This window comes from Equus quagga, chromosome 16 (genome assembly GCF_021613505.1).
Source record: "Equus quagga isolate Etosha38 chromosome 16, UCLA_HA_Equagga_1.0, whole genome shotgun sequence".
Lineage (NCBI taxonomy): Eukaryota > Metazoa > Chordata > Mammalia > Perissodactyla > Equidae > Equus > Equus quagga.
The window spans coordinates 41,977,387-41,993,531 of NC_060282.1; the positions used below are offsets into that span (position 1 = coordinate 41,977,387).

The 16,145-nt window shown below is 38.2% G+C and overlaps 1 protein-coding gene and 1 non-coding gene across 3 annotated transcripts in view; both read left to right on the top strand.

The window, feature by feature from the left end:
- Positions 1–2,103: 2,103 nt before the first annotated feature.
- On the top strand, positions 2,104–2,185 carry TRNAS-AGA (transfer RNA serine (anticodon AGA)). The gene has a single exon. It is a non-coding gene; the product is annotated as a tRNA-Ser (tRNA).
- A 280-nt stretch (positions 2,186–2,465) lies between these two features.
- CFAP418 (cilia and flagella associated protein 418) overlaps positions 2,466–16,145 on the top strand; it is a 30,205-nt gene continuing 16,525 nt past the window's right edge. The window contains exons 1-4 of one of the 2 annotated variants that reach the window (XM_046642486.1): positions 2,466–2,825; positions 7,408–7,495; positions 10,258–10,322; positions 10,867–10,932. In XM_046642486.1, the coding sequence (XP_046498442.1) occupies positions 2,668–2,825; positions 7,408–7,495; positions 10,258–10,322; positions 10,867–10,932 (377 nt within the window). In that variant the 5' untranslated portion in view covers positions 2,466–2,667. The remainder of the gene's footprint in view (positions 2,826–7,407; positions 7,496–10,257; positions 10,323–10,866; positions 10,933–16,145) is intronic. The other variant, XM_046642487.1, reaches the window with a different exon arrangement.

Here is a 16,145-nt window from a genome sequence, read left to right on the forward strand (position 1 = left end):
CCACATACAAAGTAGAGGAAGATTGGCACAGATGTTAGTTCAGGGTCAATCTTCCTCACACACACACACAAATTTTTCTTCTAATATGATTTGCATGAATGTAGAATCTTCTAAAGCCATATATACATTCACCCTGTACATTTCCTCCCTTGTTTAGGGTCCACTGAAGCACACCCTGGTATCACTCCTGATATCTAGAGATTTTTAACAGTGCACTATCATTTTACAATTTATCACACAGCCATACATTTATGCCACACTTATGTGACATGTGGCATTTCCCCTTGTAGACTCTGAACTTGATTTTTCTCTCTCTAAGGCGAACTAGAAAGACAACACAACAAAAGTCAGAAGACCCAATGGAAAATTTAATGAGCTATAAACAAAATTCTCAAAACACCAACCTCTGGATGATCTACACATTATATTTTATTGAAATAGGGTGGGAGTGGAGGAAGAAGAGAACAAGCTCCCATTTTTTTCTAATATTCATGCAAACCAAACACACAACTAGAAGCATTTCCTCTTTTATCTTTTCATAGTCCTTCATGCAAATCTTTTAAATCCTAATAGATTCTTGCAACTACCGGTACATACCACCTCAGATTTCATCTTTTCTAGAGAAAAATCAAATCATTAATTTAAGACTGTTAAACTTAATGGCAACTATGCATTACTCCCCCTGGAACTTCGTTGCAAAGGCAACTTCAATATCAACTGCCTGTTTCTTATCTTTCTGCTGGAGGTCAGTATCAAGTACAATTGCCCAGCAAGGAAACAGGGTTGGGGGGACGACAACGACGTCGCGGGAGGTGGGGAGGGGGGCGGCCTGATTGGGAAATCATACAATATACCAGGATTCTAATAGCTAAAACAAAGCTATGGGGAAAATAATCAAAGCAGCTAAGAGGATTGTTTCCTTGCTGGGAATATTCAAGGTTGGTCTGATGGTAAGATTAGCAGTGCGCTGATAAATGTTCAACAACCAGCTCTTAGGGAGAAAAAGCCATGTTTTGTAGCATTTGCGGTTTCCCTCGTGTAAATACACCCACCAAGGCTAATTTCAAGCTACCCAAGTGACCTCCCTGAATGTGAAGTTAAGCAGAGATTCACAGTAGCAACCCATTGTATAGTATTTCACATACAATAGATGTAAATAACCTCAACAGCATAAATTACAGTAAAACGTAGTGAAATAACTAAACTGTGGTGAATTTTTAGTTACTTTTGTTTTTAATACAGTTAATTTAAGTTTGTCTAATTTAATTTTTAATAATGGTTGCGTTTAACAACTGGCTCCCAAAATTCATGAAAATTTAAAGGTGGGCTCTGGTGAGCAGGTACCATTCGCTCCAGCACACCACAACACGGTGCTCTTCGGGGACATTGAAGATATTTTGAATAAACAACAAACCAAATAAATAAAGCTACTAAATCATCTGGACCAAACTATTTCCAGAATTTCCAAGGGTGCCAACCTCTTTTCTACCCCACTTTAGAAATACGCAAAGTTCAGGTTTCACCATGCATAGCATTTATAGGAATACTATTTCATGATAATACCTTCCATTTGCATCACGCATTACACTTTTCAAAGTAGCGCTTTTATGGCACGGTGGGACAGTCTGACCCTGCACAGTGAATTTAAATCGATGAGTAATCGGATTTTAGTTCCTAGTGAGTGAAAAAAGTCTCGGGAGCCATCTGTCCAAGAGAGAGGTGGAGAGGTGGAGCTGGAAACCAGGCAAGGAAGCCCAGAGGCTGGTCAGCCTCCCCAACATTCCAGGTTCCCTCCTGGAAGTGGCTCCATCACTGTACAAGTAGGTGTACAGTAGTTCCTCGCTTCCCTCCCTCTCTCCTGTTTTCTGATTAACTTTAGAGTTTTGACGAGAACTCAGTTTTTCCTGATGGGAAAAAAAGGGTTTGACGGGATATGCTCTGAGTCCTTCAAAAACCTAAAATTATTAGCGCCATAGCATTCAAATACTCTCTCATGACAATAACTTTGTAATGTTTTTCTCCCGATCCAAACATACGTGTTACTGTAGTAGACACTTAAGTGTAGACTCTACATAGATTTTGCTGCCAAAACTAACAGCAGGAGTAGTCGTGGCCGAGTGGTTAAGGCGATGGACTAGAAATCCATTGGGGTCTCCCCGCGCAGGTTCGAATCCTGCCGACTACGGAAAGCTACAGTTTTGCTACAGTACTCACATTTGTTTTCGTTTTGGAAGGGTCTCCTTAAGTTCTTTGCAGGTTATTTAAGGAATTTATAAAGCTTTGGAATACAACGCGGACCCCAGTGGGGCCGGAAGAAGAGTGGATGAGGGAGCTAGCGAGTCTTGTGACTGTGGTTACAACTAGGGCCAGGAGGGGGAGATAGGACAAAACACGCCAGACAACCTAGAACGAAGAACAAAGCGTCGCGAGGTCGCGCAAGAAAGGACACCTCCGACCTCCGGTCCACGGGGACAGTTCTGCCACCCACCCTCGCGGACCCACCGGTGGTCTTGCGCGAGAGCGACAGCGCCAAGATCCCGCGGGCTCCTGGGGCAGCCTCCGGACAGCGCGCGCATGCGCAGGGGCGACGAATGCGAGGGCGCGCGCTGCGGGTCCTTGCGTTGCTCCTGGTAACCTCCCAGCCCAGCCGCGACGTGACGATTCAAGATGGCGAAAGACCTGGAAGAGCTGTTGGATGAGGTCGAGTCCAAGTTTTGCAGACCAGACCCACTGAGACTGGGCATGGTCGAGCTGCCCAAAGGCTGCAGCGGCGGCGGCATCCTCAGCAATGACCGGAACCGAGCCGAGGCGAAAGAGACTCTCAGGTTAACGGGCGGGAGGGGTGGGCTGCTCTGGGATAGCCTGCTCTGGGCCCTAATGCCTCTCCCCCGCCCCGGGACCCAAAGGAACGTTCCCCCGCCTACGATCTCCATTTCCTCTCCCTGTCCGGGCCCAGACCCTCAATTCCCCGCCCGCGGGGCAGGGCACATCACATGTTCCTGCCCACTAGGATCCTGGCATCTCTTACCAAGGCCCCACTCCGCCCCCCGCAAGCCGGGGAGAGCTGGCCCCGCCGGTGCCCCGCCTCTGAGAGCCCGGGGCCTCGCCCTGACAGAGCCCAGGGGTTCTGATGGGGGGAGGGGGTGCGGCTTAGGCGTCCTCTTCTGAGCCTCGAAGGGGCTGCTCTGACCCGGGCCTCCGTCTACCTGAGCAGGTCTCATTCCCTCTGTGAGGTGTCCGCACAGAGAACCCCATTGTATTGCCTCAGACCCCATTCCCCAGGCAGAGTAATCCTTAGGCCAATTGTTGGAGAAAACGATTCCATGCTATTCTGTCATCATTAGCTGATTCTTTTTTATTAGCTAAGAGAATTGGATGAGATTAGATTTATGATAAAAAGGTTAATTATTAGCAAACACTGACTATATTAGTCCAGCCACTTTCCTTCTCCCCATGGTCTCCAGGTCAAGATCCCAGGGGATCTCTGGCATCCAAATTGAAATTTGAGGAGGTTTCTTGAGTCTTTTAGTTTCTGATCCGAAAAACTACCTTTGAAATTTGTCATTTTTCTTCCGTGTAGTCTTAAATTAATAAGACTTCCTTCTTGGTTTCATCGTCCACTCAATCCCAAAAGAACAAAATTTTTGCATCAGGATGAGTATAGTCCTTCATAGTGATGACTTGGGAGCCTCTGCAGTAACTCTTCCTGGAATCTGTTGGAAGTGCTTGTGGAATTACACAGAGGCAGCTTTGGATCAAAGCAAGAAAGTCATTCTTGTTAATTTATGGCTGCATCTGGGGGTTTTGTTTCATTTTGTTTTGGTGTGCATGTGTGTGATTTCCCAGAAGTATTACCCAACTCCATTACTACTCAGTTTACCAGACTTACCTCTAATGACATTTGTTTGTAAAAATTCACCCGCAGAAGATAAAAACATTGAAAAGATTCTAAAGTTCAGAAACAGAAGTTCTAAAAATAAGTTGATTACTGGGCAGCATTCTAAACAATAAATATAGGGGCAACTAAAGTGACTAATTTGAATGGGCTAACGCTCATTTGACTGAAAGTTTATGCAAATATCACTTAATAGTTTGTATATTATTGTCTCATATGCTAGGCGTCCTTATATACTCATTCCCAGCACATCCACCATCCTTATCCCACAGCAATGTTGCCTTCCAATTTCTTTTGTTATTTTTATTTGTTTCCTTGGGGGATGGAGAAAATTTATCAAAGAGCCTTCCAGAGCCTGTTCATCTTAGGAAAACTAATGTGCAAAGAGTAGGATGTCTTGGAGCAGGCTGCTCAAAATGGAGGGGGCTGCTAAGATGGATCCTCTCCAGGCACAGGTCCTTTTATGCCTCTCTCTGTATCCTGTTATTGTACTACTAAAGTCCACCTATAATGCTGCTAGCACCCCATCCTGTCTTACTACATCAGATTTTCTAGTAATACATTTATAAAAGTTGTAGCAAACCAGTGCTGTTGTCGTTCACATGTTAAAACTTTTCATTTGGCAATGTAGTTGTAAAGGTAAATTATGCAAAAAACAGCAACAGAGGTCCTAAACCTAATACTAAATACAGTCCCTATCTAGTATATAATGTCAAAGATTAAAATTTTGCCTTGAGCTAAAATTGATATTTAAAAGTTAGGAACTATTTATGTTATGAATTTGTTCCTAGGAGACCACCTGCTTATTGTATAGCCATATAGCTTGTATCTCTTTTTCTTGTAAGAGTTAAAATACTGAAATTGTCCATTAAAGTGATAGCTCTGCAAATAATAAAATAAATGATCATGCTACAACTGGATACCAGGAACAACTGCTAATATAAGTGGTCAGAACACATGCAATTTGTTGAAGTGTTCAAAATGATAAAGAGAAATATATTAGTTTAAAAAAAAACTGATGTGGGTTTAGTAGAACTGCGGTAGGAATAATGTGATTCAGGATGATACGGGTGGGAATATTTACAGATATCGTAACCTCCTAGATAATAGCTATAATAATAACCAACATTTATTGAGTCCTTTCTATATGCTAAGTGCTTTATGTGTGTTATTTCATTTAATCTCTGCAACCTCATGAGGTAAATACTGTTATTGCCCCATTACCCTGACGAAACCCAAGACTTAGAAAAATAGTTACTTGCCTGAGGTCATATTTCCAAGTCTGCAAGGACGTTGTAGATCTAGCTTTAAGCTTTTATATATACCTTTCACATTTAATTGTGAGTTTCAAGTGTTTATATATCTTTTGTCTGTATACCTTTTGGATTTCACAGAAACTATATCTTTAGTCAAAATTAGAATGGAAGAAGCAAAGTTAGGGAGGGAACCAATGAATGCTTATTAATCTTTGATTAAGGTTATTGTATTATAGCATCAAAAGACCAAAAAAGAAAGTATTACACTGTCCTTTAAAATTTGTATGAGTCTCAGTGAAATTATGGCATTTTTTTTTCCATTTCTATAGCAAAGCATAGACAAGTGTAGGCATCATGAAATTGTGTGATCTAGTAACAGACCAGAATCTTATGTCTGTTTGGAACTGACAGTTTAGATCCCAAAGAGTACTGATTAGGCTGGTAAAGTTTGAATGCATCTGATTCTTGAAATTGTGAAATTCCATGAGAAAGGAGAAAGGAGAACTCCATGATATACCACAGGAGAACCCATGTGGTATATCATGAAAACCACAGGAAGAGAGAATTTCAAGAGGATGCGTTAGCAACCTGCTGTCATAAAAGAAATTGAAGGAATCGGTACCCAACAGTGTCAGATACTCCTGAAAGACTAAAGAGGATTGAACTGAGAAAGGCCATTCAGTGTAGTGATTTGGGCAGCTGTGACCTTTGAAAGAAGAGTTTCAATATAGTTGAGGGACATAGAGGCCAGAGATAGAATATTATACCTGGAAGAAGTTTTAAATAATTGTCTAGATCTCATTTTTCAGATAAAATATCTGAGGTTTAGAGAGGTTAAATAATTTAAACTGGGTCAATAATTCTCAACCAGTAATGATTTTCCCACTTGAGGGGATTTGGCAATCTCTTGACATTTTTGATTATCACAACTGGGGAAGAATTTGCTACTGGCATCTAGTGGGTAGAAGTCAGGGATGCTATAAAACATCCTAGAATGCACACAGCCCTTGCCACACACACACCCCCCAAAGAATTATCTGGCCTAAAAGGTCAGTAGTTCCAAGGTTGAAAAACCTTCATCTAGGTCACTAACTGATGCTAAATCCAGTCTGGTTGTAAGGAAGTAGAAATAGTGGATATTGACTACTCTTCAGTAATGAGTAAGAGAGAGTGGCTTTTTGGAGTGTTTCTTTGAAGAGGGAAACCTTGAGCATACTTGTAAGTCAAGGGAAGAAGCCAGCATAGAGTGGAAGACATTAAGGATAAAATTTAGAGAGGGAACAACTGGACTAGGCAAAGCATGGAGATAAATGGACTCAGACATTCAGTATTACGCAACAGTCTCTGGATTTTCTTACATCAGGTTAATTGTCTTACTCCACACAGTAATGAAGAGGGACTCTATTCCTGATATTAGGAATTTTCAGAGTAAATACATTTCTAAAATTAGAGAGTTTGTCTAAAAAACCTATCTTCTAAAACAAGTAACTTAATGGTCCAGTGAAGTTATGAAGTTGATGTACAGCATCTGTAACATATAAATTCTAAAGAGAGTTCATCTTGTTTAGTGTTAGGTGTACAGGCTGACCTAGGTTGAATTCCAAGCCTCTCTTCCTGCTATTTGTATGACCTTGGGTGAGTTTCTGAATCTCTCAGTCACTGTTTCTTCATCTGTATAGTAAGAATTCAGTAAATGTTACTACTAAATAGAAGTTCCATGCCGTAACAGTTTGTATCAATAATCGTGTGATGGCTTTATCTGCAGAAGGTAAAGAAGTAATTGAGATATTTGGTCAAGCAGATATGGCTCTTTTTTATTGGTCATTAGATTATATAACCTTTGGCTCCTCAGTAAAGAGATATGATTATCTGACTTAAAATATAACCCTTAGGGAAAAAATTAGACTCGTTAAAATTGTTTGTTTGTAATTCTCAGGTTCTACTTATACATATTTTGTATTCTTTAAGTAAGTGGTTGATGTAATTTAGAAAAGTGCATGCCCAGTTTTCTTGTGACTATAATGTATAGCTTTAAATGTCTTATTTTAAGCATGTAAAAGTACGTATGTAAATTGGTACCTGAGAAACTGCTTTGTCTCACCATGTCTCACTACTATAGGCTATGCCCATAGTAGGAAAAAAATGAATTAATATCACATAATGTCCTTAACTCTCATAATGGACCTTATTTAAATAAAATTCTTCTCATACTGACTGACTTTGTCTGCACGTAATCTTAAGCTGCTTTTTTTTCAGATCAACAGAAACATGTAAGAAAGAAGATGATCTTGACAGTCTTATTAATGAAATATTTGAAGAGCCCAACTTTGACAGAAAATCCTTTGTAAGTCAAGTATTATAAATGTACAATAATTCTTTTATTATTTCAAGACGTATAAAATAGTGTGACAGCATCTAGAATGCACAAATATCTAAAGTCCTTTGAATTCTGAGAAATTAAATTATTTAAAGAAATTATTCCACTTAGAGTTACAGAAGAAATAAAATATTAGAAACTCTCAATATCTGTTTTTCTGTTGATTTCTCAGCAAGAATGAGAAATTAGAAAAGCTGTTAGAGCATAAGTCAACTCACAGATGAAGCTGTTTGTATTTATATGGAGACTCTAAAACACTTTTCTAAAAGACTGAAAACAAACAGCTTTCATTATAGGAATATGCTTAGCATCTCAGATGCAAGGCCGTTGCTGTTATCCTATGAGCCAATGAGTAAACTGTTAATGTTTTAATTTTTTAAATGTTTATGTATCTATATCATCTTTATAAAAAGCTCATAAAGTAACAGGCATCTACATATTTATCACCCATACTGAACATATCTGAACGTTTTGCCATGTTTGCTTCTCGGGATTTTTTTTAAAGAAATAAAAATTGTAGATATAGTTTAGGATTTGATAGTTAAGAATTCTCCAAATCCTACTCTACTGCCTTCCTTCCAAGAAGTAACCACTATCCTTTCCATCCATACTTTTATTACATATGTATATAACTATAAACAATTTTAACTGATGTATAATAGTCCATTGTGTAACTCTGCCTCCGTTTGTTTATGCACTTCCCTGGTGATGGACATTTAGTTTATGCCTAGTTGTTTGCTCTTACAAACAGTGCTTCATCAGGTATCTTTACATGTCTTCTTTTATCCCTGTATGAGAGTTTCTCTAGGCTGTATAAACCCTAGGAGAGGAATTGCTAGGTCATAAAGTATGCTCATCTTCAACTTTTCTACCTGTTGCCAAAGTGTTTTCCAAAGTGACTATGTCATTTATATTCTTCTGACCAGCAGTGTATGAAAATTTATATACTTTAATTTTTACCAGTTTGGTGAGTGCAAAATATATTTCTTAGATTTAAAAGAAAGAGACAAAATGGAAGTCTAAATTACAAGGACCACAAAGAAAAAAATCTAAAAAATAGATATATTATGAAAGAGGTTTTTGTTTAAAGGTAGAGAAGATTAAAGCAAGACAGTGGACTGAAAATGATTCGGCAATTGTAAAGTTAAGGATATGGATATAGGACACTTACATTTTTGTTAACCAGACTGAAAATCAAATGATCAGTATGGATCATAAGATCTGTGTTAATCTAAGTTTAACATTTCAATTCATGTGAGGTAAATTAATAAGCTGATGGCCTGGTTGATTCACATGTCAACACAATAGCAATGGTGTTGAATACTCTGCAAACAGAATGCATCATAAATGCCGAATAGCAATGCTAATGTAATTAATAGTAGGGAAAAAACTGCATGATGTTATTATTCATTGATCATCTGAGCAGTTCATTGTTTATTAAGTACTACAGGCTGCATATCTGTATGTGAGGCACTATCTCTTCAGTTCAAGGCATTTCAGAAGGAAATACTTCTCTGGTTTGCTGTGAGGTATATAATATGAAATAAAAGTAGCTCTTAAAATCATGAAAAAATAAACTTTATGCCCTTCTTCTGTGTGCTCCATTTTTTTTAGTTATTATATCCAGTTTTCCAGGTTGCAGGGGAGAAAGCAACCAAATAAACTTCTGGACGAGAGCAGGTCTATGTAAAACATTGATGTGATGAAGGAAAGAGGTGTCTGTGAATGGCCGGTCCATGCCTGCCTTGTCCCTGGAGGTTGATCATGCTCCTGAGAGTGCTGTTCCTTCCCCATTGCTCACCCGCCCATTCTGTGTCTCTGAACTGCTCCGAGACCCACACAATAAAGCCCAGAAACAAGAAATGTCAGTGTGCCAGCTTTGAGTCAGAAGTGTGAGCCTGGATGGTACACGAAACACGTTCCCCAAAACAAAAAGAGCCTCATGCGTGTTATTTTTCAGACACGCACCAAAGAGTTAAGAGAAATAGTAAAACGAAGTATTTTTGCCTCTGTTAAATTTCCTCACCTACTAGGTAAAATGAAGGCATGTCTCTGCATAGTTTAAGTTGCCTTTTCTCCAACTCACTTCCTCTCCTTGGCGGTGGTCCGAGTGACTGGTTGGTTTATATTGTTTGGTACCATATACCAGTTAACACTTAATAAATGCTTGCTAATGATGATGATGTGTAACCATATAGGAACTACTGTATGGTTGTGACTAGGTAGCTCTACGTTTTCCTTGAATGTCTCTTGGTTGATACCATGCCATTTGATCAAAATTAATATTCCTGAAGTTACCCAGGAGTTTGGTTAGTTTATTTTTAGTTCAGGTGATTACCATTCACAGCCTTTAAAAATGAGTCTGAGGAATTTTTTCCTCCTCAATTGAATTTTTCTGGGATGAAGTTTTAAATAGTAGGTCCTTCATATTAAATCATGAACTCTAGTATTAACTGAAGAGTTATAAAGTGACTGTAAATCTTAGCATGCTAATAATAGCAGTATATCAATTTCCTAGACTAAAAGTTAGCAGAGTAATTTGCACATTCCTCAGGGAGGTCTACTCTTGCCTTTCAAAGGTTTTGATCATTATTTTTATTTCAGAAACTTTGAAATAATACAAAATTTTTATTTGTCATTTAAAAGGTTTTCTTGTCATAAAGAATGCTGGTTTTCATGTTAAATTCTCTAAGTTACCCTTGGCCTTTTATTGTTTGTTTTTTTAACAGAAATTAAAATCTAAATCTTCAGGTAACACATCTGTCAGAGCTTCCGTTCCAGGCCTTGGTAAAAGGTAAGCTGAGATTGCTTTGGTGAGTTATACACACTGGTGAGCAAACACTATGAGCATAGTCTGATAGGTTTTGTTAGCATCTAAGCAATAGTGACACTGAACAACGAAGTACTGGTCGGCTTTCAGGAGAAAGACCAATAGCAATATCTTCAGTGTTCTTATGGTCTGTGACCCCTTAGTGTAAAGGAACTTCAGTGGGAGATTATTGCTGTTGTAAATAATTTTCTGCTATGAAAAAAAGTGTGAACAGTTTCTCAAAATTAATGTTCTGTTATATTCTTCAGTATTTACTTTGTTCCATACGTTATTTGGCAAACACATTTTTCTGTGACTCATTTTAACTCCTTGAGTGTTCCTGAATATACAGGTTATATCCAAGAAAACAGTGATCCTGGAATAAATACCTCTTCTTTGAAATAGTTGGCTTGCTCAGGAAAATATGCAATTTGATTTCAAGAATATAGAGTCAATGAGGCCAAATTAACTTCTCAAGTTTCTTTTTTGTTGTAATTTTCTTTTTCTCCCATGTGTTGAACATGTCTAGTTGCAGCCCAGTGTACCTTGGTGGAAGTGCTGCTCCACGTGGGATTGGGACAAATACTTCCCAGAGGTAGGATGTCGGAAATAGATTCTACTTTCTTATTAGGTTTTTCCAAATTGATACCCTATTGTTAAAATGTAGTTCTTATCATATTGACATCAGTCTGTTTCATAATGAGAGGTATATTTTATTAGCCAATTTAAGAACACTTTACTGAAATGTTTGTTATTCTTGGGCAGTAGCTATTGAAAGCTGTGACACTGAGTGTGTGTTGTTCATTGTGTTGACTCCTTTTCAAGCCTAACTTGAAGTGCCTGGATCACTCCAGTCCAAGCTTGGTTTCCACAGGACACCAGGAGAGTGAGCGTCTGCATTGCCATTTTTTCCTTCCCAGCAGTGGAAGCCAGTGGATAAGACAGGTGAAGCCATGTGGCCATGCAGCTATATGATGTGTTACCCACACCAACTTGGCCAACCAGTCAGCATGAGAAGCTGCTGGTCTGCAGTACCCAAAAAGTTCTTAGCACAGTCGTTTGATATTACATTTTTAAAAAGCAAAAACCCTCCTTTCTTTGTCTCTTCTCTACCCCTTCTGACACTTACTGTCTCACTCAGTACCTGTTTCAGGGCATTCTCATGGTCATAGTACCACCTACCCCCAGTCCGTATCAGCCTCCTACTCCTAGCATGTTCCATTATCGTTGTCATAATACGGGGAAACAAATTGGTTTTAAGCAAATCTTTCTATTGTATTAATACTTTTGGTTCTATTTTTGCAGAGGCCTACTTACCTAGATTATTATATTTTTGTCTATAGTTAATTATGAAACACTTTTTTTAAAATTTTTTGTTAATTTTTTAAGAAAAAAGACTGAGATATATGATTGCATGTTGACCACATTTCAGGAGGGATAACTGTTATATTGAATAATAGAAGTGGGATCTAAAAAGACACCGTTGGAGGGTTGTATGGTGCTGGCCTAGATCCTAGCAAGCCTAAAAAGAAGGGCTGTAGGACCAAAGGGAAATGGGGAGTTTGGGGAAGCCTGTACCAGAACACCAGGCAGCAGACAGGCTAATAGAAGTCCACTGGGATGCTGCCTGCTGTAAGGGCTGTAAATGAGAATTGATAGCACTCGAATCATCATGTGTTGAGGACTGTCTATTCAAAGAATTAGAGACATAAAATGCCCTTAGAAGAGAATATTGTCTGATTGCTATCAATCCTGACTTACCTGTGTCAACTCAGTGGGACTCATCTCAGGCATTTCCAGACCACTCCATTTCAAATCCAGGCTTCTCTGAAGTCACCAGTGAATTACAGCAACAGTTACCGAGTTACTGTCCACTTCCATCTTCTCTAGCTTCACCCACATATAGCATTAAGGATAATATCCCTAACGTATTATTTTGAGCACCTCTTTTCTGTTCAGTGGGAAAATGAGAGTTGCCATTTCTCTCACATTAACTCTAAACTCATTTGCTTTACCAAATTGTGTTCTTTCTCTTCTCTTTTTAGTCCCTTCACCTCCAATTAAAGCCTGAGTCAGATACTCCACTTCCACTAGAACACATTATCCTCTACTTTCCACTTGTATTTTTCTGCCTCTGAGTATTTTTATACTTATTTCCTGTCTGGAATGACCTTCCTTTCTAATGCATGTCCCCACTTAATTCACATACTACAGATTCATTTTCTCATTCTATTTGAAGTTCTTTTTTCCTTTCTTTCTATAATATCTTTGAATGCCCACCATGTCCTAGGCCCTGTGCTATATACTAAATACAAAAAAAGAAGATAAAACACTGGCCAGTAGAGTAAGTGATAAAGAAGCAAATGATAACCCTCCAGGGCATGAAGAGATAGGGCTCTGATGACAGAATGCCTGAGTTCAACTCTTTCCCTCCACTGCTTACAAGCTGTGAAGCCTTGAGAGAAGGAGTATTATCTTCTAAAACCTCAGTTTTCTCTCCCATAAAAACTAAACATACTTCATGGAGACATCATGAGGATTAAATGGAATAATACATTAAAGTATGCTGATGGTGCAAAAGACACGTAGATACTATAGGTACACTAGTTTGTGATTATTTGTGTGTCTTTCTCGTCTGATAGTGCTGCCTTCTCCTTGTGTTACATTTCAGCAGCAGGAATCCTGTATTCTGCTGCTATTTTTCCATTTTGTCTCAGGAAATATGTATCAGTGTTTACTAACAGGTGTCTTCTGATTTTAAAAATGGTGTTTAAGATAGTACATTCTGGTTTACTTCCAAAGAGTAAATATTTCATCAAGATTTTCTTTTATATAGTATTTTTTATATGTAGTTTGATTAAGTTCCAGCACAGAAGAGTCTTGTTCCAGATGGAATATAGGTAGAGAAAAAAATGGCCTATTTCTATAGCTTGAGGGTCCTATCACATAATATTGCTCCATGAGAATGCCAAAATCCGTCAAACCCTGTTCCTACCTGCTGCACAGCTACAAGAAAAGAAAAAACATGCCATCTGCGTATATATGCACAGGTAAATGTTTATATTCGCAAATCTTTTTTCCTCAGTACCAAAATACTAGTCATCGATCACCCTTTTCGTGACGCAGATCTGCACTCACAGAAAGAAAAGCATATACATGTTCATGTGCATGTAAAACATTTTATGTGTGAAGTACTTTATACTGTCCAGAGCACTTTTTTATATAAGCATATTAGTTCACCTGTTCCACAGGAAAAAAACCAAGATGCTGATAGAACAAGAATTTTTAACCCCATTTTATAAATGAGGAAATTGAGGCACTAGTGTTAAACTCATCAAACACATATTTTGTAACCACCTGCTTGCTAGGTCCCAGGTTTTGAGTGAACACATTGTGGTCAACATGGACAAAGACATGGACAGTTCCCTGCCCTCAATGAGCTTTCAGTCTAGATGAAGAGAGAGACTTTAAACAGATAATTCCACAAATAAGTATTTAATTTCCACGTAATATGTAATGTGAAGGGAAAGTGCAGGATACTATAAGCATAGATAATTGGCACCCCAGCTAATTTGAAGGGTTAGAGAATGCTCCCCTAAGCAAATAACATTTAATCACACTACAATATGAAAAACAAGTAGGAGTTAAGCAAAGAGAGGGGACTGCTGAAGCCAGAAAACACACCATCTTAGATGATCCCTGGGCTAGGAAGAAGTATTGGAAGAGCAGAGAGCAGCCAGGTGAGCCGGAGTTTAGTGAGTGGAAGAAAGAATGGCTCCTGATGGGCTGGAGAAGTAGGTGAGGGATATTTGGTTTGGGGTCCTGTAGTCCTCCGGAGGATTTTATGTCATATATGCAGTGGAAGCCATTGTTTGTTTTTTTGTGTTTTGCTTTTTAGCAGATGGGGTAACATAATCATATTTGTGTTTCTACAGAAAATCATTTTGGCTGCTGAATGGAAAATGGATTGGAAGTTGGGAGGGCAATACAAGAGAGGACACAGGGAGACCAGTAGCTGGCAGAAGTTACAGTGGTCAAGGAAAGAGATCATGACAGCTGTGAGCTGAGTGGTAGCAATGGCTGTAGGGAAAAAGTGTCACATTTGAGCTATTTAGAATCTAGCATTGACAGAATTCAGTGATTAAATGGCTATGGGACATAAGAGAGAAAGTTGTCAAGGATGACTCTCAAGTAATGTGCCTTGCCCAAGGTCACATAAATTATTACAAAGCAAGGACTCAAATGTGTAACCTGGTTCCTCGTCCATTATGCTTTCTAGTATACCAATTTGCAATCTCATAATATTTGTAAGAGGGAAGAATCTTAGCTGTTTTTACTATTGCAGCTGCTTTTCTTTTCTAACTGTCCAAACAACAAGACTCCCTAGTCCTCTGTGTAGATCTGAGAGGTTTTAACTGAAAACCACAGAGTCTGGGCAGAAGACTATATTGGGCTGTATTTTGAGCATCCTCACCATACACATCTTTAGAATAGTAAAGATTCTACTTATTAGCTGGACAAAAGGACAAAGCTATTGGTGACACCTCAATGTTTGTATTCCCTTCACTTCCATTTCAGGGGAAGAAACCTGACAATTTATCTTTCATTGGAATCATGACTTTATAATTTAGATATGCTGTTGTACATACATAGTGATGGAGAAGAAATATATTTACACCTTGAAAGTGAGCACTGATTTACATTCCTAGGGCATAAAGGAAATTGAGTTTATTCTGCCTATTTTCCATGTGTTTATTAGTTTGATTTCTGGGTAAAGCTCTTATTTAGAATTTAATGGTGAATGATTGTAGTGTAAAGATGTGAGTCTTTTGCCCAGTTGGTGGAAAGGAAAAAGAGTAGCACCAGGAAGCATGGTGGAATTAAGAAGGTATAGATAAAACCAAGGCATTATTTTCAAACCAAATCAAATTTTACTCTCCTAATTATTTTTTAAACTACTTGCAAAACTGGATTATTCCATAGACTGGTACTAATTATGATCTAATAGAATGAATCTTAGCAGCAGAATGATTTCTTAGCTGCAAGTTAATTTTATTTTTCTCAAAGGATAGTATTTGTAGGAAAATGTGATAGTGTGAATAGATTTGAATAAACTATTAAATTTAAATTTAAATTAAAAAGCTGTAGTTTAACATTATGGTTGAGATTTTACACATACAAAATGTCGGGAAATTCTAAATTATAGTTCCCACCACAGCAATAATTCCGCCAAATTGCACATGTGTATTAAGGCATTAAAGTTAACACTCTGTGCAATCATGTAATAAACTACATATGCGTAAGAAAGCAAGTTATGGCAGCTTTGGGAACCATCATTTTGTATTTCCTGACTTGTACAATCAAAATCCAAGTTCAAATATGTATGAATGTAATTGTGTTGAATTTCCTTATGTATAGCCATAACTTCATGAATTGCTAACAGTTTGAAAGAAAATATGGAATTGCTTATGAAACTTGTATAGATGTTGAATGTTTAGTTATTGCTATGATTAATAATAATTTTAGAAATAGAAACCCCATTTCTATTTCTAAAGAAACTTTCAGGCCAAAAATTATTTGTGATTTTGAAGTTACCATATCTGAATTTTAGGGGGAATTAAGTGAAAAACATCTAATGATGGGTTTTATTATTCTTTCATTGCAGAATGTATAAAGAGAAAAATAATAATCTCCTCCCTCTCCTCCATTCCCACCACTCCCAAGGCGACCACTATTAGCTGCATACTTTATAACCTTCCACATTTTTCACCATGTTCTTACAAACTTATAAACACCTATACAGGAATT